The following is a 26042-nucleotide window of genomic DNA, read 5'->3' as shown; positions in this document are numbered from 1 at the left end:
CTGTTAAAAAAAGAAGAAAAATAATCTAAAGAAAGAAAATCAACTTTCAAACTTAGGTCTGATATCACTATCATATACAATTGGATAAAGACCTTTGACCTTAGGAAATATTAAAAAGTTAATTTTATAATATTAATCTGATCTTCAACATATATTAGGAAAATCAATATTTGGTATGTATTAAAACAATTATCTGATAATTCATTTGCAGACAAAATATTTCATCATTTTGAAAATATCCTCCATTATCTTTATTATTCAAAATAATATAACAACAATTTGAAAGAATATTATACAAATTTTGTTACTAAAAATTTTCCTTTAAAGTATTTCTTTCCTGAGAAACTAGTCATTTATAAGTGGCTTCTAATATTAAAAAGAACAACAGACAATTAACTTAGAATTTTTCTTACAAATTTACAATAGTGTGAAAAAGTTCCAAAATATCAAGAAAATTCCTACTTATTTAACAAGTCTATTGTATATTAAAAACAATTTTTTCCAAGCTTAAAAAGTTTCGAACCTCAAGTGATGTTTTCCGTTGAAGGAAGTTTAACAATTGAAGGCAGATATTTAAACTTTATACCAGGTCACCTATTCTCAGTTGTCTTCCCCTTAATTGTGGGATATCAAAAATAAAAGGACAAAAAAAAACCTGCCCGATTTCAATCTTATGTCTAAAAATAAATTAAGAAAATGCAGTCTTTTTATTTGGTAAGCAGCCAAGACATTCTAAATCAATTGTTTGAATGCTGATGTTTACACCATAAAACATTTATGAGAAAACCAATTTTCTTGTTCAATTCTAATTTGCTTGTCACAAAACAAAAGTTTTTCATAAAAAAGTACCAGAGGTATAATTTACTCATTCTGAGCTACTCCCACATAAATTGTTCTGCAAGGTTTCTACAACTGAGTCAGTGGCATTTTTTCAATGCTCAGCCAATGTGAGAAAAAAGGTCTCCCCTTATAAACTGGTTATTTCAAATGCAGCAATTTTATTCACTAAAAATATTGGAGATCTTTGCATTATAGAATTTAAATGGAATTATGTTCACTTTCTTAAAGTTCATTTCTAGAATATTTCTGATTTTTAAAACATAAAATATAAATGTTGCCTGCACACTTATTTGTTTATTTAAAGTATGGATTAATACAGAATCTAGTATTATCATGCCCTTATTAAAACTAGTTCAAATTGTTAAACATATGATCATCTTTGGACAAATGCCCAATATAAAACTGGAACAGAAATGTGTATGATCACGTGATGAACCTTATACAATAATCATGAATATGAAATCTTCCGTGATTTATCAACAGGAAATCTCTACTTAGTGCAATCCAAAATACACTTACTAAATATGTAAAACTTTGTTAAATGTTAGTAACTTACTCATCAAGCAGATTAAATATATATTTTAGATATATACAGGAAGTTAATGCACATGCACGATATTAATAAACAATAAAATGCTTCGCTGGGGCGCAGCTTGATACGACCGCAGAGGTCGAACCCTGAACAGTTGGGGCAAGTATGGACACAACATTCAAGCTTGATACAGCTCTGAATTTGGATTGTTATTAAATATTTGACACAGCATAGGTTTCTGACACAGAAAGAATGTGGTCTAAGAACTTGAATTTTTTTAATATACCTATTATGGTCCAATGTCCAAAATCAAAATACATGGTTAGATTCAGCATATCAAAGAACCCCATATATTCAATTTTTGTTAAAATCAAACAAAGTTTAATTTTGAACCCCAACTTGGACAAACTTGAAAACTGGGCCCATAATCAAAAATCTAAACACATGTTTAGATTCAGCATATCAAAGAACCCCATATATTCAATTTTTGTTGAAATCAAACAAAGTTTAATTTTGGACCCCAATTTGGACCAACTTGAAAACTGGGCCCATAATCAAAAATCTAAACACATGTTTAGATTCAGCATATCAAAGAACCCCATATATTCAATTTTTGTTGAAATCAAACAAAGTTTAATTTTGGACCCCAATTTGGACCAACTTGAAAACTGGGCCCATAATCAAAAATCTAAACACATGTTTAGATTCAGCATATCAAAGAACCCCATATATTCAATTTTTGTTGAAATCAAACAAAGTTTAATTTTGGACCCAAACTTGGACCAACTTGAAAACTGGGCCCATAATCAAAAATCTAAACACATGTTTAGATTCAGCATATCAAAGAACCCCAAGAATAAAATTTTTGTTAAAATCAAACTAAGTTTAATTTTGGACCCTTTGGACCTCAATGAAGACCAATTTAAAAAACGGGACCCAAATTAAAAATCTAAAAAAACGGTTAGATTTGGCATAACAAAGAACCCCAATAATTCAATTTTTGATGAAATCAAACAAAGTTAAATTTTGGACCCTTTTGACCTCAATATGAACCAATTTGATAGTGGGGCCCACAAATAAAAAATCTAAATACATGGTTAGATTCAGCATATCAAAGAACCTCATATATTCAATTTTTGTTGAAATCAAACAAAGTTTAATTTTGGACCCCAATTTGGACCAACTTGAAAACTGGGCCCATAATCAAAAATCTAAACACATGTTTAGATTCAGCATATCAAAGAACCCCATATATTCAATTTTTGTTGAAATCAAACAAAGTTTAATTTTGGACCCCAACTTGGACCAACTTGAAAACTGGGCCCATAATCAAAAATCTAAACACATGTTTAAATTCAGCATATCAAAGAACCCCAAGAATTCAATTTTTGTTAAAATCAAACTAAGTTTAATTTTGGACCCTTTGGACCTTAATGTAGACCAATTTAAAAAACAGGACCCAAAATTAAAAATCTAAATACACGGTTAGATTTGGAATATCAAAGAACCCCAATAATTCAATTTTTGATGAAATCAAACAAAGTTTAATTTTGGACCCTTTTGACCTCAATATGAACCAATTTGATAACGGGGTCCACAAATAAAAAATCTAAATACATGGTTAGATTCAGCATATCAAAGAACCCCATATATTCAATTTTTGTTGAAATCAAACAAAGTTTAATTTTGGACCCCAATTTGGACCAACTTGAAAACTGGGCCAAAAATCAAAAATCTAAATACATGTTTAGATTCAGCATATCAAAGAACCTCATATATTCAATTTTTGCTAAAATCAAACAAAGTTTAATTTTGGACCCTTTGGACCTTAATGTAGACCAATTTGAAAACTGGACCCAAAATTAAAAATCTAAATACACTGTTAGATTCGGCATAACAAATAAATAAATGTGATCAAAGATTTTACAAATCTAATGCGCCATACTGTGCAATTAAAGATTACTTCTTAAAATTTTTCAATATTTGAAATTTGAAAAAAAAATAATATTTGAAGAATAATTCTTTTTAATTTCTGAAATCTGAAATGAGAAAAAATTGACCCCCCACAATTTCTTTTTATCCCCCCCCCTTTTTTTCCCCAAAAAATTCTTTCCCTCAAGATATGGTCATAATCTCAATTCAATTTTCCAATGGAGTTGGCAACCATAATTACCCATTTAAATTTACCATAGTGCTAACTTAATCTATTTTATAATAGAATTAAAAATATAGTGTCAAATCTTTCATATGGATTTTTTTGTAAAAAAAAAAGATGCAACATTTGCAGATATTTTTACTGGTCTTCCTGTATAAATATGCATTTCTTTAAACATAATTTAAAAGCAGTGTAAGGGAAGTAACCAAAACGTTGTATTTGGATTACCTCCCTTACACTGTTTTAAATTATCTTTATTGTTCATTAACCATTACTTTATACATAATTTAAAAGCAGTGTAAGGGAGATAATTTCAATGATGTATTTGATTTATCTCCCTTACACTGCTTTAAATTATGTTTTGTACTAAAGTATTTGTCCATTAACCAGGACAACCTTGTTTTTCCCCCTTTTTTGCCCCTAATTCCTAAACGGTTTGAGCCATAACCCCCAAAGCAAATCCTAACCATCCCTTTGTGGTATGGAAACTTGTAGTATAATTTCAGAGAGATCCATACACCGTTCCACAGTTATTGTCTGGAAACTAGAAAATGCTTATTTTTGGCCCCTTTTTGGCCCCTAATTCCTTAACTGTTGGTACCATAACCCCCAAAATCAATCCCAACCTTCCTTTTGTGGTATTTAACCTTATGGTCAAATTTCAAAAAGATCCATTCACTTAAACTAAAGTTAGAGTGCGAAAACCAATGTGTATTCGGACGACGACGCCGGACGACGACGACGACGCCGGACGACGACGACGACGACGACGACGACGCCAACGTCATACCAATATACGACCACAAAATTTTTTTGCGGTCGTATAAAAAAGTTAGTCACACGAATAAATAATTAATTAATATAATATGCAGATATATAAAAGCTATGCATTGTATGCAGCCCTTAAAACTAAGAACAGAATGTCTAAAGATCTAAAAACTATCCACAAAAAAAACTTAAACCTTTTAAAGCATTCTTAAACTAGAGCTCCTAGACACCTGAATTGCTCCCCCTGGCAAATTTACCCCTTAATTGCTCGAGAAGATAACTCCCAACAATTTTTTTCTTGGATGGCTGTTTTTCATTCAACAGTATTCCTATATAGAATGTTGCATACAGTTTCCTACCAAGTTTGGCTTAAATTGGCCAAAGAATTCTAGAAAAAGACATCTAATGTGATTTCCTAATACATTTGAATGGTAATTATTGTCTGAATATAGTTGCCATGTTTTGTCCTTGACAGACATCTAACACGATAATTGCTTGTAGAGAGTCAACTGCCAATACAGTAATTTCCATAAAAAATATTTTTAAATACTCATCCACCATAATCAAAGAATGCCTACACAGGTATTTTTTTTTTACTCCAAATGAAATCAAATCAAGAGATTTGCAGAACTTTTAATCAAAATCAAGATTTATTATGAACCATTGTTATAAGAGACCATGAAAATATGATTTCCAATAGAATATCATTGGTAACTTAATATTAGCATTGACACCTTGTTTGCCATCAAATCAAAAATGAAAATTATCTGATCAAAGTAAAAGATTGTCTTCTTATTGGATCAAAACCTAATGATGGTAATGTGTAGAAGACTTTAAATGCATTTAATATTCCTGTCTAGTTTGGTTAAAATTGGCTGCGTGGCTTCAGAGAAAAAGGTGAAAATATGAAAAAGTTAATGGAAAACAGAAGACAACAATGGATGCCAATTGATTGCAATAGAAACAAGAATGCTATTTCATTCCTAAAAACTCCTACTTAATTGATTAAACAAACATGGCTACATCTTATGCTAAACTGGTTTAAAGTATTTTTCCGTTTGACAGCAGATTTTTAATGGACAATACTGACCTAAGCCCTGTTATAAATTTTGTTATAATTGCCTGTTGATATTTACCAACTTATAATCAATCAATTTTGAGTGTGGCAGTAGACAAATTTAAATCTGACAATTCAATGATATAAACATACCATCACAATTAAAAAGTTTTCTAAAAAAAAAAATCTAACAAATTTATTTGCATTGTTCAACCAACACCAAAATGTGTAACATTAAGTTTCCAAAATTCACTCAGTATTTCCCGGAAAATTACTCCAAAAGAAGTAATGTAGAAATGTCTGAATAATGATCAATGAAAAAATGTGCATGCTGTGAACACCTTTCAACCCAAATAAGCACAAACTCAGGCTGAGTTCCAGGAGTATACCTTAATTTAACAGCACCTGCTTGTAACTCAATATATATGTTAATAAAATGGAAGAATCGAGTTCAATGTTTCAACTGGAAAAGTCGTTACACTCTATCAAGACTATATTTCCCAGAGAATATCTGTGGACTTACTACTAAATCTTTTAAACCTAAATTTACTTACTGAAATTTTTTCTGTTATTTATTTTCAAATGACATTGAATGTCCATAATTCTGTGAGTCACTGTCCAATATGAATAAAGGAAGAAGTTTGGAATATGTCAATGAGACAGCAAACCAATGACATAAAACAATCAAGAAATGTTCACATTTCATTCATTTAGTTCAAATGTTAAAAGCTTACTTTTTCTGATATTATGTTCAATGAACTAACAGGATTTATAGTAAGTCATATTACCTGGGAAATACATTGAAATCTCTTGTCTAATATATGTAACAGACATTTCCCGAAACTAACTCTCAACCCCCATATCAGTATTTAATTGAAAAAGTGCATAATTTATCTTTAAGGTGCTGTATCAATTTATATATAAACTGTGGCATGCAATTAATTCAAATATTTGAAATAAATATTGAAAACTTTAAAAATATTTAAAACATTAAAACAAATGAAAGTGTTTACCAATATGAAAAATGATCCTTAAATATTAAGGCTATTTAAACTACTTGAAGTGTGTATTGTTTTGTGTTTTTTGTCTTTTAGCCATGGTGTTGTTAGTCCTTTGATTTGTGGTTTGGGATTGCCCTCTATGTATCATCCCTACTTTAACATGGGACATTAATCAGTGACATTCTGTCTCCAAAATCTTAGATTTTGCAATAAGGAAAATTTGTGAATGACTTATAATATGTCAGGAAGTGTGATTCTATAGAAGCTAAATATATAGTTGCTATCTAACTGCAGATGGCTTTCAAGAAATATTGACTCATTTCTGAGGAAGATATAGACGGGTATATATGAAGAGTATGTTTTCTTGGCTGAAGATATTGCAAAAAGAGAAGCAAGGATGTTCTCCACTATAGACACTAAATATAATGTCTAAATTCTGGCAATTTTATATTAACTTGAAATAACTTTTACATTCATAATTTTCAAGGCTTTGTCCTAATTCAAATATAATTTAACAATCATATACAGGAGAACATCCCTGTTACGAGGTCTACATTGACATTTTTATATAGAATGGAGAAAAAGGGAATCCCTTCTACCAAGACTTTCAGCTGAGAGGATAAGCTACATATGACATCGTGTCTAATTTTGGCCTTCACTTACCTGCCATTGAGATTCTGACGATCAGGTAAATTACACATTTGATCTGGTAAACGCTTCTGTTTAATCAGACTCTCATTTTCTACAGTCACTTCACATAGAGCAAAGTTACTGAAATTAAAAATCAACAACAATAACAAATTTACATCAGAAGCATTTGATAATGTTTTTTGATAACTTCTATGTCATTTGGTCTCTGGTGGATAGTCATCTCATTAGCAATGATACCACATCCTTTTATTTCTATATTTACCATAAAATAAGATCAAATTTCTGAGAGACCCCCTGATTAAATTTGAAATCTATCCATTTTCATTAAGCCCAATATCTTGGTGTAAAATAGATACACACAATTGTGCTAACACCCCCATAGGTGCATATTATATAAACATTCTAAAATAAAAATCATTCATCTTGTAAACTGTAAGAGTTGAGAAGTTAAATATGCATCATATTTGAAAAATTTAGTAAAAATTTACCAAGTTTAACTACCTCTTGTTTTGTTGAATAATAACAATTGGTTAAAATAAAATTTCCACATTATTAGTATTTTGCACATATATTCTACCAAAATGAAAACTTTCTAGCTTGGCATTTGACAAATGATTAAATTATAATTTATGCCCAAAATTAAACCTGATTACTGAGTTGTATGGTAATATAATACTACCTGCTAGGATCTGTAACACCAAATTCTTGTAAAGCTAACATTACCACTTCTCTTGCTGTGACATCCTTTAAACACAAATATAGTGTATAATCTAACTACTGTAGTTGACTGTGTATACTATGCATTCATGAATAATATACACCCCCTTTTCAACCCCGAAATTGTGAAAAAAATCTTGTCCACTGTAAAATACCTTTCATAGAGAACTTAAACCATGTATTCAATTGTAGCTAAAATACTGCTACATGTTGATTTGATTTGGTTTGTGCTTTATTTTCTTTTTTTCTTCTGTATCTAATACTTCTTTGTAAACAACAAGTCATACTGAATTAACTGACTTTGGTGAAATTCAATCAAACAATAAATTTAATACTTTTTCACATTGCAGAAAATAGATCATAGTATAGATATAGTTTCCTGGTAATTTTCTAACAGAATGAGACCATGTTGAAGGAAAACAGAAAGGATATCTGATTGTGAATGAGACCATGTTGAAGGAAAACAGAAAGGATATCTGATTGTGAATGAGACCATGTTGAAGGAAAACAGAAAGGATATCTGATTGTGAATGAGACCATGTTGAAGGAAAACAGAAAGGATATCTGATTGTGAATGAGACCATGTTGAAGGAAAACAGAAAGGATATCTGATTGTGAATGAGACCATGTTGAAGGAAAACAGAAAGGATATCTGATTGTGAATGAGACCATGTTGAAGGAATATGAAAAGAATACCTGCTTTAAACTACATAGATCAACATAGAGCTAGTTTATGCAGATTTACTTCAAATTTTCAAAATTCAATCAGTTTAAATTTGAACCTTACTAGACACTGAACAAAAATGAGGGTTCATTGACTGTATAATACTATCTTACTTTGAGAATTTTTACACTCAATATTTGTTTGGCTTTACTAAAACTGTTTTACATCTAATCCTTTTTACACTCATTTAAAAATCTGAATATATATGATTGGCACCTGTCTATCATTAGACATCAAACTGTGCACTCTGAATACTTTCTGATAAAATATATATGGATTTCTGTCTCATTGACACTTGTGTAGTATATCTCCATGGTCAGGACATAAAGATTAGCCTAGCACTCATCAGCATATACACATTACACTTAATTTCGTACCTTGCGTATTGGTAAATATTTGAAAGACTGATCGGCCCTGAAGACTTTAACAACATGGTCAGGATACTCTGGTTTTGGATCGTCAACACTAAGTAACGACAAATCAGGATTACTGGCACTTAGATGATTAGGCATCTGAACGGTCAATGATGATGATGAGCTTTTGGATGTATTGTGAATTGATGCCGAATATAAACTCTCGTCAGATTTGTTCATGTTTTCACTGTGAATAAAATAAGAATAAATTACGATATAAAACACAACTAAAGCATATTTTAACACTATATAAATTCTTAGATTGAATAATTTGCATTAGTAAAATCATTTTCCATAGAGGGTTTTTTGCTAAGTTTTCTATGACAACTTTCTCAGCTTTTTTCCCTTGTATCTTAAGTTACTTTCTCAGAAGCCATTTTTGCTCCTGCATCTTCAATTGCTCACTAGTTTATTCGACCTTTCTTGTTTCATATCATGCATTAAAACAATATTATGTATTGAAAATATATTTTACCCATGGCAAGATTGCAGCATCTTCAAACTTAAATTATTTTCTTTGATTGCATCATTTTGCTGAATCTTTAGTAAAGCTGTTTTCTCATGCTTAAAATGATACCTTTGTTGTTTTATTGATTCTCCAGATAAATTTGTATTAGAATCTATCATAATGTCTGAATGTATACGTTTAACTTCCATAACTTGACTTAATTTTAAGATAAAAGTCATGCTTACAATTCCATATTTGAAGTACTAGCATTCCTTGGAAAGAAACCTCCAATTTTCTTAATAAACGCTTTCTTTCCAACTGTTTTGAACCAAGATTTATCCTTTTTGTCGAAGCTTTTATCTTTCATAGATGATTTAATGAATGGAGACATATTATCTAAATCTGGAGCAGATAATCGTTTTGTTAATGATGAAGAACTCTGTGTAGATTGTCTATTTTGTTTATTTTGTTCTGTCACTTCTATCATTTCCTTAAAATCTGAAAAAAATTGAAGAATAATGATGTATGTAATAAAATTGAGAATGGAAATGGGGAATGTGTCAAAGAGACAACAACCCGACCATAGAACAGACAACAGCAGAAGGTCACCAATACATAGATATAAAAGAAAAATGTATCAAAATAGATTCTATAGATATAGATATACATAGTTACATGAGATACAATAATCCTCCACTCAAGATAAATTGAAATTTTTTGACATAAGGCTTGCAGAGCTCTTTATATATCTAAAATTTTACTAAAAATGAAAAAATATTGTTTACCAAAAGACTGGCAAGGTAAAGTTTAAATTAACTCTAAGAAATATATTGTTATGTCAATTCGGCTAATCCCTCTGATCATGAAATTATACTCATACATACGTGGATTAATCTTTTTATTGTGTGTACCAATTTTCGTAGATTAAGGAAAAATTGTCTTTTCATGGATATTTGATTTAGTGGTTTTATAAGTCAGCATACAAGCCTATAGAATTTGTAATTCAGTGAACATTTAAATGTGTGGTTCTCCTGTACCCATGAAAACTACAAAAATTGGTATCCCTCAAATATAATGAATCCACAGTATATATATTTTTATATCCAAGATGTCTCACATGACTTAATTGGTAAGGCAGAAACTGCATATTGACAGAGGTATTTGAAGTTATCACATCTAGGATGTATTCAAAACAAACTTTATAATATGAAAAATGCTTATTCAAGTATAATATACTGCATTTTGTATAAAAAGTTCAGTAGCAAATCTAGTTCAATTTATAATCTCTATCATTTAATGTCTCTAGTGAATGGATTAGAATCACAAAGATCTAACAAAAGTATAATGCAAAAGAGAGGCGAAAGACACCAAAGGGATATAAAAGATATGCAAAATTGTTTTAGTATACAACACCATTAGGTATACATACCTGGCAAATTAGATTTGATAGCCATTGACAAATGTGTGGTCCCTCGTAACAATTCCAATGCTCGATTGTGCGTAATATTCTGAAAATTCTGACCATTCACTTCCATTACCTGCAAATAAGATAACATATATTTAAAAGATGTAGCTACAGAAAAGCATCCAATTTAATGTTTTTTTTACTAATGATAACAATTCATATTTGCACAATTTAATTGAAATCAAACATACTGGTGCCGTTTCACAACCGTCCCAGATTAGGGAAGGTTTGAGCGCTCACAAACATGTTTAACCCCACCACATTCTTTGTGTCTGTCCCAAGTCAGGAGTCTGTAGTTCAGTGGTTGTCATTCATTCATGTTTGTCGTATTTTTTTTTCGTTAATTGTTTTGTTATAAATTAGGCTGTAAGCTTTCTCAATTGAATTGTTTCATATTTTTCATGTTGGGGCCTTTTATAGCCGACTATACGGTATGGGTCTTACTCATTGTTAAGGTTCATGTGGACCCTTTGGCTAAAATGACTGCATTTTCACCTCAAAATTTACTCTGAGTACAGACAAACCTGCGCATCTGGAAAAGTTTTAAGGCATAGCATGCCCTAGATAAATAAACTTCTAATGCATTGTATGTTTTAGAAAATTTAAAACTTAACTGGATTTAGGAGTGCACTTTTTTTCGTCCCTGCAGAAGATGATAAAATTAACAAACAGTTGAGTTTCACTTGATATGGTCCACTTAGGTACACAGTTTAAATCACCAATTATTGTCAGGTATCTATTGTCCATCTATTGTCCATGTCAATCAAAACAGTTCACTTCAATTATTACCTGTGGGGAAGTTCTCAAACCTCTTTCCCAACTTAGTTTATTTTGGCACCTTCTGGAGGAATGAAAAAAAGTGCACTGCAAAATCCGGTTAAGTTTTTAATTTTCTAAAACATAAAATATATTTGAATTTTATTTATCTAGGGCATGCTATGCCTTAAAACTTTTCCAGATGCACAGGTTTGTCTGTACTCAGAGTAAATTTTGAGGTGAAAATGCAGCCATTTTAGACGAAGGGTCCACATGAACCTTAAAGGCCATGTGGTTGTCTATAATTGCTTACATCTACTTCATTTGAACTTTGGTGGATAGTTGTCTCATTGGCAATCATACCACATTTCCTTATTTTTATATTGACAACAGCCAACTTTTAGAAATTCTATCATAAAAAAAAACCAAAAACATAAGACTATTTAATACATTATAAGCCAAGTTTATTCAAGTGACTTTAGCAATGTCTCTTATATACTTAAATGATCAAACTCCATTAAGACTTTATTGCAATATTACTGTAATAAAATTGAGAATGGAAATGGGGAATGTGTCAAAGAGACAACAACCCGACCATAGAAAAGACAACAGCAGAAGGTCACCAACAGGTCTTCAATGCAGCGAGAAATTCCCGCACCCGGAGGCGTCCTTCAGCTGGCCCCTAAACAAATATATATACTAGTTCAGTGATAATGAACGCCATACTAAACTCCAAATTGTACACAAGAAACTAAAATTAAAAATAATACAAGACTGACAAAGGCTAGAGGCTCCTGACTTGGGACAGGCGCAAAAATGTGGCGGGGTTAAACATGTTTATGAGATCTCAACCCTCCCCCTATACCTCTAGCCAATGTAGAAAAGGAAACGCATAACAATACGCACATTAAAATTCAGTTCAAGAGAAGTCCGAGTCTGATGTCAGAAGATGTAACCAAAGAAAATAAACAAAATGACAATAATACAGAAATAACAACCCTTTCTGTTCCATTGGTTAAGGTATGCTAGAAAATATGTAAGGTATTGCTTCATGATTTGAAAATATTCCTAAAATGACAAAAATTATGAGAATTTGCATCTCACCTTCCTTGTTTTGAAGAAATCAAATAAAACTACATGTTTTGAAGTGTGTAAACTCACCTGGTCACCCCTTTTGAGGCCTGCCTCATAAGCTTTGGATCCCTTTTCAACTTTAGAAATGAATATACCACATCCTCTCTCTAAACCTCCCAGGACAGAAAAATGCAGCACCTCTTCTCGTGTAGCACGAGTTAATGTCACACTTCTTGTCCTAGCTTTAGCACCACAGGCGATATTCAGTAACCTGAGTTGACCTGTCATTCCCTGTAGATAAAACAGCACACTTATTAGTCAATATCATCAGCTAAGATTTCTGAATTAGGCAATCATGACATAAAAGATTTTCTTATAAACATCTACTTTTCCTTTCCTTAAGGTTGAAATTATGTTTTCTTTGTATAATGTTTTTTTGCAGTACTGTTAGCTAAGTAGATCTGTTAGTAAGATGTGTGTTCATTTTCTATTCCTCACTGCAATAACAATTATTATTTTAAACTTTTGAAATATCACCTGATCAAGTATTTATCCTAGTCAGATCAAATAAAATATATGACTTTGTGACTGATTATGAACATGTCTTATTTCAAGGTGGATTAGTTCTTTTTTATCTAGTTCCATTGTATGGTGTTACTGAAGAGTTTTAAGTTTTTTTCATACAAGTTTAATTTCACCATTACTACATGAAAATTTGTCAAATTTGTCAACTATGTCTTGTTAACACCATCATAAATGACCTTCACAAAGTCAATAAAGTGATCAGACTAAAATATTATTCCTTAGGTTTTGTAGCTCTGATTCCTTTAATACCAGACTTTGGCTATACTTTTTGTCCTTTTGGTTCAATCAACTCTTCAATTTTTTAACAACTTTTTCAAATATTTTTGCCTTGAGCATCACAGAATGGACATTAATTGTTGAAAAGCGTATCTGGTGCAGTAAAATTAGTACTGTACATGTTATTTTATGGTATATTATATAAAGGTATTACTCCATTTGATAACAAATTATGTAACAGTACCTGAGTTTCTAGCATAGCTTCAAAGCTCTCCAGAAATTCACTCAAAACAGAATCTGTTTCAAAGTCAATAAAATGATTGTTGACCCACAATAACACAACCCGTGTGACCTGAAATAAAAATGTATTGAAGTTAATATCAGAAAGGCAGCATAAGCTAAGATGATAAAATATGTTACAACTAATGTAAGTTAATGTTGCCTAAGAGCTAAGAAAAATTAACTTTATAGCACAATATATATCAAATACTGTTAGTTCAGAAATTCTTGTATTTGTTTTTGGTGTACAAAAATGGGAGATGAATTATAACGAATCCAGGGAAAGCTGCATACAAATAATGCTATCAAATATTTATTTCTGGGGAAAATTTCCTGTCACAATTTTTGTAAAAATAAAAACATTTCAAAAAGTTTCAGCTACTGCAGTAATTATAATCTGGAAGTTTAGAAGTGAAATGTATAATTTAAATCATGCTTACACTGCATAAATCAGCCTTCATAACTGACGGCAAAACAAGAGCATTAAACACCTGTCTGAACATCATGTTGCAGACGGCAGAACGAATCCAACTCCTGTATATAAAATAAAGAATATCACAAAATTTCAAGTGACTTCAGTCCAAAAGCTACTTACCTTATTTCGTAATGTTGTTTGGTTGAACCATGTTTGAAGTCTGTAAGCTAATTCCATGGGACTTTTGAGAAATATTCTGTAACAAAGTAGGAAGTCTTCTACAAACGTAGGATCAACAGCTGAATGTTCCTGTACCAGATGGTTCATCAAGTGATCCGGTGACGCCTGAAATTATATAATTGATAGATTGATTGTTGTTTGCTATATGTCCTGTGTCAAATATTTCATACATATTCAATAAAAAAACTTATTAACAATACATCCAATTGGTAAGTCTTGAAAATTGGGACAATCAGGATGAAAGTGCAGAAATTTGGACTACCACTTCAAAAAGAGTTTTGTTGGATAGTGGCAGCAACTTTTGCTAGCAAAAGATCACCTATGAACCCCTTAAAGATGTTAAATTGATATTACTGTTAACTGTTGTTGTCATAACATTTAGTATAAACTTAATTGTCAGACATAATTTGTCAGGAGTCAAATTTATGTTCCAGACAATTATCCAAGAAAAAAGAAGACTTTTCTTCACAATTGGTTTCTAACATCTCAGACTATTAACTGATTATCATCTTAATGTTCCCTGTCAAATGTTGAGGTTTTCAGTCAACAATTACCAAATTTTAAGTACAGTTTCAAAATTTTGTGTAAATCAATCAAATTTTACGACTTACCCTAATTATAATCTGTCCTCGTCTGTTACCTCCGTCAAACACTCTATGTTCTGTTACCATGACAACCTCCCCGTCTTCCACATGTCGTTTTGTGTTTTCCTTGCCCTGGTTCATGATTTCATAGTAATCTTGTTGAGCAATGCTAAGAAACTGACAATCATCAACAATGGTTCTCATGACCCCCTCATGGAATATTTTATCTAAGGTTGGGTTTGTTATACCAAAGCTGCAAAAGAAACACATAGCTTCCTTTATATCTATATGATGAGAACTCCAGCCTATTCCTTAAGAATAAATTTTTTAAACTACAGCATTAAGATCAGAATCTTTTTTCATAAGTCTCAAACTTCAAAATTTTCAAGTCATGGACTGATATTTTAATATCTTTCACATAAATTTTGAAGGATGAAATGTACTAATGAAACTTGATCTATTACACTTCACACTTTATAAGTTTTATACTTCAACTCGAAATTCTGAAAGTTTTAATAACAGTTTGCAGTAAGTCCGATAAGATTTTTTAAAGAACACATACTAATACAAATCTTGTTTAAGATTCAATGACCTTTTAAAATTACCTTTTAACCACAATCAACTAAAAAAAACAAAGAAATTATCAAATAAGGAAATCCGAATAAAACAATTCAGCCTCTAACTAGGAAATTTCATATATCATTGACCTTGCAAAGAAACTTTAATATAAGTGACATAAATCCTTATTTTGTTCAAAATAAAAACATTCAATGCTGATGGTCAGTTTGCTAGATAAAATGATCAAATATGAATGATTTTGAAGTTCAAAAATGGTCTGATACTGTATGTCATTTTCAGTTATAGACAAGTTTCTACTTTTGTGGATATTTCCTGGTTGGCTGGTAATTTTTTAAATGTAAGTTGAAGGAAAACTAAGAAAAACAGACATTAGTGTGGCCTATAATTGCTTACTACCACTTCATTTTTCTCTGGTGGATAGATGTCTCATTGGCAATCATACCACATATCCTCATTTTGATATTATCATGGCCATCATTAAAATTTCAGCAGAACTCACCTGTCCCCCATGTACAAAAATTCAGCAGACCCATCTTCCTTCAGGATTTCTACTTGACCATTAAGTATGACTGACCAGGAGTCCAGCTCCTCTTTGTCCTTCATCACAATGGTACCTTTATGTTCAATGACAGCTAGCATCATTACAGCACACAATGCTCGTCTAGTTGGTAAGGTCATGTTGGCAAAAGCCTGTTAAAATAATAGAAAAGTAAAAATCTGTTAAATGTTTTCCCCAACATCTTCCTTTTATTCATGAAACACTATATGATATTCTAAGAAGTAATCATCTTATTAAATGAACAACAATATTACTGCATTTCTAACAAGGAGCTTTTGCTTTCATGTATGTAAAATAAGTTTCATAAGTTATTAAATGACTAACACCATTAAAAAGATCTTTTATTAAGCCTCTACATGAAAGCTTTTTTCATTTATCAAATAAATTTTCACACATGCTTCATTGGGTGGGGTAAAATTATAAGCCTGGTATCTTTGATAATTTATTTTCTTAACTTATCACACATTATCTTCTTGTCCAAAGTAAGAACTAAACAATTCATTCATACTGCAATAGACTCAAGGTAATATAGAGCTTGATACATTTTGTTATAGTTTACAAGTGTGCAGGAGGAATGCAGGGGAAGAAAAGTTATCAATTATGCTTTTTTATTTTTTTTAAACATAAACTGTTAACACAGAGATATGTCTCGCCTATTTGTTATTTTGATAATGCAAATGTTGAAATTAAAATAGCAATACTTTTTTTTAATATGTAAGTTATGCAAGTATTCAAAGTCAATGAACCATGACTGAAGGTACAGGGCTAAACAATCTCCATGGAAATGAGATGTGCCAATACTAATACAACTGTATACCAAATACCACTGAAATCTCAAAGGTCGTTCCCTTTAAACAAACACAAACAATAACTTGTAAACTATGTAAAAGTTTCAAAGTCAATGAACCATAATGAGGGTGTGGGGTTATATAATCTCCATGGAAATGAAACTTGCAAATAAATATCATCGACTTAACATTAGTGGTTCATCTTAAACTGACCTTATCACAAACTAATACATGTAAACGAAGAAAAGGTTTCAAAGTCAATAGACCATGACTGAGGGGGCTGGGCCAAATAAGCTCCATGGAAATGAGATATGCCAATGCTTATACAATTGCATACCAAATATCATTGACCTACCACTAGTGGTTCCCCATAAACTGACCTAATCACAAACTAATACATGTATACTAAGCAAAAGTTTCAAAGTCAATAGACCATGACTGAGGTGGCGGGGCTAAATAATCTCCGTGGTAATGAGATGTGCCAATGCTAATACAACTGCATACCAAATATCATTGACCTACCACTAGTAGTTCACCATAAACTAGACCTAATCACAAACTAATACATTGTTGACGACGCTGATGCCGAAGCCGACGCAGGAAACAACATACCCATGTCTCGCTTTTTGACTCCGTCAAGGCGAGACATAAATGGGGAATGTGACTTGGACACAGATGATGCCCCCGCTTGTATGTCATATAAAGTTATAAAGGGACATAACTGAAGAACGGTAAAAGTGACTCTGAGTTTTGTGGTAATAAGTATTGTGTATAAGTTTCATAACATTTGGTTGAGGCAAACTTAAGTTAGAGAATGGAAACGAAAAATTCAGCAATTTTTCCCTATGTAAAGGGGCATAACTATAGAACAGTAAAAGTGACACCACCAAAATTCAATCTTGATCTGTATTCTGTGGTAATTAGCATTGTATATAAGTTTCATAACATTTGGTTGAGGCTAACTTAAGTTAGAGAACGGAAACGCAAAATTCAGCAATTTTTCCATTTGTAAATGGGCAAAACTCTAGAACAATAAAAGTGACACCACCAAAATTCAAACTTGATCTGTATTTTGTAGTAATAAGCATTGTGTATAAGTTTCATAACATTTGGTTGAGGCTAACTCAAGTTAGGTAACAGAAACCAACTTTGGGACGTACATAGGTACGTACAGACGGACAAGGGTAAAACTTAATGCCCCCTCCACTAGGGCGGGGCCATAAAAATGAGCAATGTCTGAGCTACCTTACAAAGTCTAAGAACATTAGGTACACTGCAACAATACTACTACAATTATATTTCTATTATGCAGTCTGTATCCCAATTAAACATAACAGTACAACCAGCAATAAAGAACAATAAGGATGTATGGACACTTGTTTAGTATTGAGACCATATGTTACCCTGTATGGGTTTGGGTTAAAATCTCATTCACTCACTTCTGAAGTCTGACAAACTGCAAGTAGATATAGGAAGATGTGGTATGAGTGCCAATGAGACAACTCTCCATCCAAGTTACAATTTATATAGATCTGTTCTTGCTTTACAATATATATTGTATTTTTATATGACTTGTGTGTTACATCATAGATTTAATAGCTACACTATGAGATTTTCAAGATTCATCAAAGTAAAGTTTCGATTACCATATATGTTCTTGGATAGACAGAAAATTATCCACCATAAAATATCAAGTCATTGGAGGGCATATACAAATACAAAATTTTCAATGGACCCTTCATATCCTTGTATATTCCCTCTACATGCTATCAGAGTTGCAACTTAGGTCAATCTATAACCTCAAGGACTGTACTTTTTCTTAATAAACCCCCTAAACTGTTGAAAATAATAATAGAAAAGGTTTAGATTTATGTGACTTTTGCCTGTACTTTTGTTTGTTTTCGTAATTGCTAAGTATTTATTTCAATATACATGTAACTATATATAAATCACTGTGTCTATTTTTGCATTCTTCCACTGGACTAAAGCCAAACCTACTTCACAAGCTTACAAATAACTAGATATCAACATGTGAAGCAAATCCAATTCCTAAAGATGCAATTTTCTTATCATAATCATTCTATTTATAATAATGTTGCATTTTGAACAAGTTGGGGAAATCTTTCTTTTTGTAACTTCCATATCCATATTTTTTCTTCAAATCTTACTCTAAAATGTTGTATAAAGTCTAGCAGTATTTCAATATCATCATCAGATCTGTCTTGGGGGTGTTTTTGTAAACATTCTTGTACTGTGTCTCTCTGTGACTGAAAAAGACATTATAACATTATAAAATAAAACTGTCAACACAGAGACATGTGTCTTGAATGCTTTGCAGCAAATCAAAAACAGCAGCTTTGATAAATCAGCATAGGTATTACTGTATGTATAGAAGAGTGGATAAACCTTCCAAAATACTAAAATTCAGAATGATTACTCCCATGCTAAACTCATTCAGTCTTCTGAACTTATCATTTTACAGTGTAAATACTTTTAATTTATTGGAGCGAGATTATAGACCTCCAAATCTTTTTTTGAGACATTCACATGATAATACAATAGCATTCAAAATATCATTGGTCTTTCAATAAATTTATTTTTCGTAAACACACCTGATTAGATTTCACAGATGTAAAAATTCAAAACAAACTTAAGTGTGATTGGAGAGTGGGTAATAATATATATATACTGCTTGTGAAGTCATATGAAATTGAGAATGGAAACAGGGAATGCATCAAAGAGACAACAACCATTATATACCCTAGCTGTCCCTGGGGCACTGTATATATATTGCTTGTAACTTAAGTCTAGGAAGTCATATACCCTAGCTAACCCTTGGGCACTGAAATATCAATATAGCAAGTTAAACAAAATGCTGCCATAACTTTTGAGCCCAAGGATAGATCAGAATCGTAGATAAACTTTTATCATGCCCCCTGGGACCTCTGCTTTCATGCAGAAAAACAGATCTAAGACAGACATTACTAAACAGTTAATTATGTTACCAGTGCAATGAATGTAATATGCATATTATATAATTTATCATTTCATATACACAATCGTTCTCTTATCTCTTTAATGTGTCTAATAATCTGTGGAGAATTCTAAGTGCTGCCTTTACCACAATATGTCAGATGTTTTCGTACTTTCTACTTTTCAGTTATAGTACAAACATGTTTTCTATAGATCATGAGAAAAATGCTCTTTATTTATATTTTAGGACTTTGACGTTGATTGGTGATCTTTGATAGTCTCTGTTAAATTTGATAACAATTTTCTAGACTTTGGACCACATATTTCTTTTGTTCATTTTTTAATGGAAAAATTTCTTTGATTTATAGAAGAAGACTCTTAAATTATCTAACAATAAACCCTATTCTTTATTCATTTTTCTGATAGAATTCAAAACATTGTAAAGAATACCATGAAGATAGAAGAATAGTCAGAAGTGATACTATCTGGTACACTGTTCAGGTTTCATATAAGTTAACAATTTTTCAAATGAATAAACAGTTAAAACTAAAAAACAATAAATTAAGAAGACACAATAATTTTGAGATCACAACCTTTGGGATAATTAAGAGCTAGCAGAAGATATGCTTATAACAATAAGAGAAAGGATGGTCAATCATAAGACATTGATTTCAAGATTATTCAATTAATGATAATTGTAATTTTTTGTTTAGACTGCTTAAAGTACAGCAGGTTTAAGGACCGTACCTTACATTATTTTATTTTATTTAATAACAGATTATTTAAAGAAAGCTTCTACAGAAGATATAAATCTGCTATAATAAACAAGTATTAAATTGATTTTCTGCATGTTTAATAACAGATTGCCACATGTAACATTCAATAAAACAGATAGGATTAATAGTGTTCATCTGGCAATTTGCTCCATCAACAATTTAGGAAGCAGTTTTCTACCAGCCCATCAATTGGAATAAAAACATATGTTTTACAGCCAACTTCAAACAGGTCATCTATAAGTAGGTTATTATGCACAATGAAAACAAACTGTAATGTACTAATTCAAGTACAAGTCTGCAAACCTTTGTTATAATAAGGGAGACACATTATAATGTACTAATTCAAGAACAAGTCTGTAAATCTTTGTTATAATAAGGGAGACACACCAAGTGCCACAACTTTATCAACAACAAATGACACACTTGAATATTTTCATCTAATCATGAATTATCATTGCTTCATACATAAATGACTTCTGGAAGTAAGGTCAAGACCATATGTCGTATGCCAGACAGACATGTAATCTCTAAATCAATTCAAAGACAGAATGTTTTTATGCAGAGTTACTGAAGGACATCACCTGACCACTGGAGGGAGAAAATTGGGTCAAGGACATATAACATATGTAAGACATATACTCATTGCTATAAATAAACATACCAAATATTGCTAACCTACCATGTATAGATACTAAGGAGCAGACCTCATCCAGAAAAATTCATCTGACCACCGGAGCATGAAATTAAGGTCAATAGTCTGACTAGCCAACTAAATGATATTTGTTAGGCAGACATATATTCATTGCAACAAATCCACATACTGTGGATTCAATACTATTTGTGGGATATCAATTTTTGTGGATTTCTTTGGTATGGGGAAACAACAAATTTAAGTATCCAACGAAGTACAAATTTACTTTAGGCTTGTATCCAGACTTTGACAAAACCAAAAAATCAAATATCAACAAATAATTCATTTTTCCACAATCCACGAACTTTGGTATCCACCAAATCCAAATATAACTGACCTACCTACCATCCAAAGTTACTGTGGAACAGACCTCTTCCAATAACCTGACAACTTGAGTGTGACATTGAGGTCAAGGCCAAATGAAATACAATAGACAGATGTACTCCTTGTAACCAATGCACAGACCAAATACCATTGACCTATCATGTATATTTACTATTTTAGATATTGAGATTATTTGCAAACAGTTATAAACACTGCCAAAAATGCATTAACTATTTCTTGTTGAAGAATAACAAACTAAATTCAGCATTTGTCCTGATATTAACTCCAATATCAGTTATAATAGTGATTGTAAACAAAACACTGGATTAAATCAGATACTGACCCTTGGGAAATGTGTCAAGTTAGCTGATATCATATAAAGATCTCCCAAAGCCAAGAAGAAAGGCCATTTTCTGAAGAAAATCTAGTCTCCCAACATTTTAATACTTTGAATCTTTAGATGTGCAAATGATGATAAAAATCTATATATATTCTATTCTTCTAACCTTCAAAATGGATCTCCCATATTCATAATTGAAACTTCTTACTTGCGTTTTTTACTATTGGTAGCCTTTTTTTTTCTTATTTTATCAAAAATATCTTAAAAAGAACCTTATTTCCATCTTTCTCAGGTTTATTCTAAGCAAACCACATTCAGACTAAGAACATATTATTACTCCAACAGTAATTGTAAAACAATCCCCCACAAAACCTACCCCTGTGGATTCAGCATATCCTTCCTCATCATCAGAATCCACCATACTCTCAGGTAATCCACTAATATCCATATCCACATTTTCCTGGTCATCGATGGATGACTGCATCATATCAGAACCTGAATAAGCACTAGATGTGTCACTTGCTCGTGAACATCTTTTCATATATTGTTCATTTCGTAAATACTGTTCACGCAATCCATAATCGGCAGATAACTGTAAATAAAAACAAAATATGCCTTTGGGAGTGAAAACAATTGATTTGTATGTCAAACATGTAATATAACACAGAAATATGATTTTCATTTATGACTGAATCATAGTTATTCAAGCTAAAGATCAATTTTGATTTTGACTACAAGTGTTCCATGACTGTTTAAGGCAAACATTGAATTATGTGATTCAAAGGTTAACTTAAAATTTACTGATTCATTCATGACAATTGTCGGAACACTGATGCATGCCCACTCTATATGGACTATTAAACACCACTGTACTAGTTTGGGGGATGGGAGACAAAGCTACAATGTATATATGGGGATATGTGATGTCAAGGAAAGTTTGTGTGATAAGTTGCAGAGTTCTCCCCACAACCCTTACATCAACATGATATAAATAGATTTATAATTGAATGTATTATAAATGTCTTAACATAGTTACGGAAACAGTCCCAAACAGTGTCTCATCCCATATGTTGTTATTTGAAAAACAACGAGTTGCATTCAGTGACATATGTGAATAAAACCTCAATAAATATTTTTTTATGCCAGGTTTACAATAGAAGGGCCTATGGGGATACTATGTTTTCTGGTTTGTGTTTCCCGTATTAGGTAAATGTTTTGGTTTATGGTAATTTGAAGCTTAGTTCATATGTTCATTATGGCGTGAACTTTCCAAAATATATGCTTACCGTAGTTATGGTTCTGACCCAGATTTTGTGGTTTACTGAATATGGAAATATGATAGTGACAGTGGGACTTGGTGTCCTCTGGACATGTATTCTTGGTTTTTTTTTTTGGTCTTTTTTTTTTCATTTTGGTTCAATAAAAACCAGAAGTGCCTTTTAAGTCCCTTTGATAAAACTAACCTGTTCAACAACACTATCAGAATTCATCCTTCGTATAGGTCTGGTCCCTTCCTGGTGGTCAAATTCTATAACACGATCGTTACATGATTGCCGTGAATGGCCACTTTTCATAACCTGGACATCAGGATAGTCAATCTGAAAAAACATAATAAAAAATAAATTAATGAAAACTACAGATGGAATCCACAAATCTATGAATAAAACTTTTATATTGCTTACGGCTAACTGTGTCCATACAAATCCTTGTTTATAATAATTCTCAGTAACAATTGATGAGTCCACATGCACTGGTAAATGTTGATTGTTTGCTTAGCATCAAGTAATAGAGCAGTATTTATGGGTTTTACCAGAGTTTTAGGTAAACAATCCATCTTTGCCATGCAGTCACAATTTTTATCATGTAATAGTAGTTAGGGCACAACTTGCTAATGTGCACATGACCTATACCACTACTGTACAAACAGGTAGGCTTGTTTTTTTAATCTAAAATTAACTAACAAAGATGGATCCAAAAGCTATATATTTATTCTTTGAATTGCATGCATAACCAATGTTAACAAATGTGGATTTCATGGGTATAGGTGAACTATGAATTCAACTGTTCAAGGTAGTACAAATTTTCTATAGGCTTGTATGCATGCTTTGGCAAAACCATGAGATCAAGTTTCCGTGAAAATACTATTGTTCCTGGATTTAGGTACCCACGAAAATAACTGAATCCACAGTATACATCCACAGTATACGATAAAATCATATGTAACAAAACAAAGCTCTTACATTCAAATGATCCATTACAGTACTCAATATGTCCATCACTACGACTCTTTATCAAATTTCACTTTTCAGTTTTCATGTCAATTCAAAATAATTCCTAACACACTCTTATAAAGCAAACTATATACAGTAAAAGACAACTATTACACAAGAGTGGAGGAACATGTAACTCTCCTGATATGCTATTCTATCTTATGCTTTCAATACATTCTACTAATTACAAATGCACAATTATGCAAATGGCTAATAACCATTCAGCTTTAACTTCAGGACTTCCTGATTAGGAAGATAAAAGTGTATTTTCATCTCGCTTATTTCTGTAAATCAGGTCGTATGGTCAAATAAGCCAACTACTGGCATCTGCATTCATAATGAAGGTGAATATCTTCCCGAACTTATGATGGAATCAATAAACCATACATTTATGAATATTATCTTAATGGCAATCAGCACCTTTTCTGATCAAGCCAATAGTAATTTCACATTTCAATAACTGATGGGATGTAAATAACATTTGCAATTTCACATTTTTATGTGACCAGCTTAAAAAGGGGGACATTCAAATATCATAAGTTTTAAAAAACTGATATCAGCATGGATAAAAGAGATAATAATAGTCCACAAAACATTACAGAGAACACTAAAGATTGAGCAATAAGAACCTTACCAAAAACTGGTGATGAACTTGGGTGTGCTTGAATGGTCAGCAGCTTATAAAAAGTCTCCTTAAACTTGGAAATGACCTAAACAATTGTATGGTTTCATAATTGATTTGTAATTTAAGATTGAAGAATGGCGCTACAATGTTAAGTAATATATTTCCCAATCATTGAACTTCTTTTTTAAAGAAAACCAACATGGCTGGGATGCATGCAACTGCACAAAAGTCACTGATTCAATCTTTTTTTCAGAAATTTTTAAATTAATGTTTGCCGATCAGATATAAAGCAGGATATCAGTAAACCATATTAGTTTACTAGACAAATTTCGTAATTCATGACAATTTTTAGCATATTTACATCATTCACAACGCCTGATCCAGAAATATTTTATGCCTAGGGATTCAATATTTATTTAAACCATTGCACCTAATGGCTACATAACATTTAAGATAGTAGGTTATGGCCAAGGTTTTCCTAAGGTGTATATTAGGTTTGAAAAAAGCACAAAAGCATTTTATTTTGACAACTTCTCCAAAATGTGCCTATAAAGTTCTCTTTTTGAAAAGATTTATTTTAACTAGCACTAGCAGCTTTTGAAAATGATCCATTTAAGAACCAAATTTTGGCTTTATTGATATTTTATAATAAAGTAGTAAATCACTGCCATATTTTGCCAAAAGTGGATCCTTGTTCCTTTTTTGTAAATTAAAATGGCTGATTTAAGGTTAATTTTTTTATTGGCCTGTCTAGCTCTTCTACCTTCTGAAATATAATACTTAATAATTTAATCTCGTCATAAATGCAGGATTAGGACACGATGTCTCATATCTTGTTAGTGTTACTTTCACAGGCCAAACAAAAATCAGAAAAACAATGTATTTAAGTAACAACTGTCAATTTTGGATGCTTAACGTTTGACAAATACATTATGTTTCAATAGAGCAAAAAAGAAGATGTTATCCATAATACTCACTCAAAAATATGAGTTAATACCAGTCCATTTTGAATTGTCCCCAAAACATTAAATTTCCTTTGTATTTTCCATAAAAATCGTGATCTCTGGACACATGATATTTGTAATAAATTTGTTATTACAACCCTAAATATAAAATCAATCAATTTTATCACTCAATCATCCTTCCTCTATTCTGACAGAATTGATGATGAATCAATAATACTATTTCAAACCCAAT

General features: G+C 31.6%; 1 protein-coding gene across 10 annotated transcripts in view; it reads right to left on the bottom strand.

Annotated features, from left to right (window-relative positions):
* The window catches only part of LOC127709431 (rap guanine nucleotide exchange factor 6-like), a 92687-nt gene that overhangs the window by 22468 nt on the left and 44177 nt on the right, over nt 1–26042 (bottom strand). For all 10 annotated transcript variants that reach the window (XM_052214961.1, XM_052214957.1, XM_052214960.1 and 7 more), the window contains 13 exons: nt 23414–23548; nt 22327–22542; nt 19015–19113; nt 15999–16189; nt 14948–15173; nt 14277–14441; nt 13647–13754; nt 12689–12892; nt 10736–10844; nt 9552–9804; nt 8823–9045; nt 7684–7748; nt 7017–7124 (listed from right to left, as the gene is read on the bottom strand). In XM_052214961.1, the coding sequence (XP_052070921.1) occupies nt 7017–7124; nt 7684–7748; nt 8823–9045; nt 9552–9804; nt 10736–10844; nt 12689–12892; nt 13647–13754; nt 14277–14441; nt 14948–15173; nt 15999–16189; nt 19015–19113; nt 22327–22542; nt 23414–23548 (2102 nt within the window). The remainder of the gene's footprint in view (nt 1–7016; nt 7125–7683; nt 7749–8822; nt 9046–9551; nt 9805–10735; nt 10845–12688; nt 12893–13646; nt 13755–14276; nt 14442–14947; nt 15174–15998; nt 16190–19014; nt 19114–22326; nt 22543–23413; nt 23549–26042) is intronic.

This window comes from Mytilus californianus, unplaced genomic scaffold (genome assembly GCF_021869535.1).
Source record: "Mytilus californianus isolate M0D057914Y unplaced genomic scaffold, xbMytCali1.0.p SCAF_7, whole genome shotgun sequence".
Classification (NCBI taxonomy): Eukaryota; Metazoa; Mollusca; class Bivalvia; order Mytilida; family Mytilidae; genus Mytilus; species Mytilus californianus.
The sequence above is the reverse complement of the archived record's forward strand: the minus strand, read 5'-3'. Positions and strand labels throughout refer to the sequence as shown.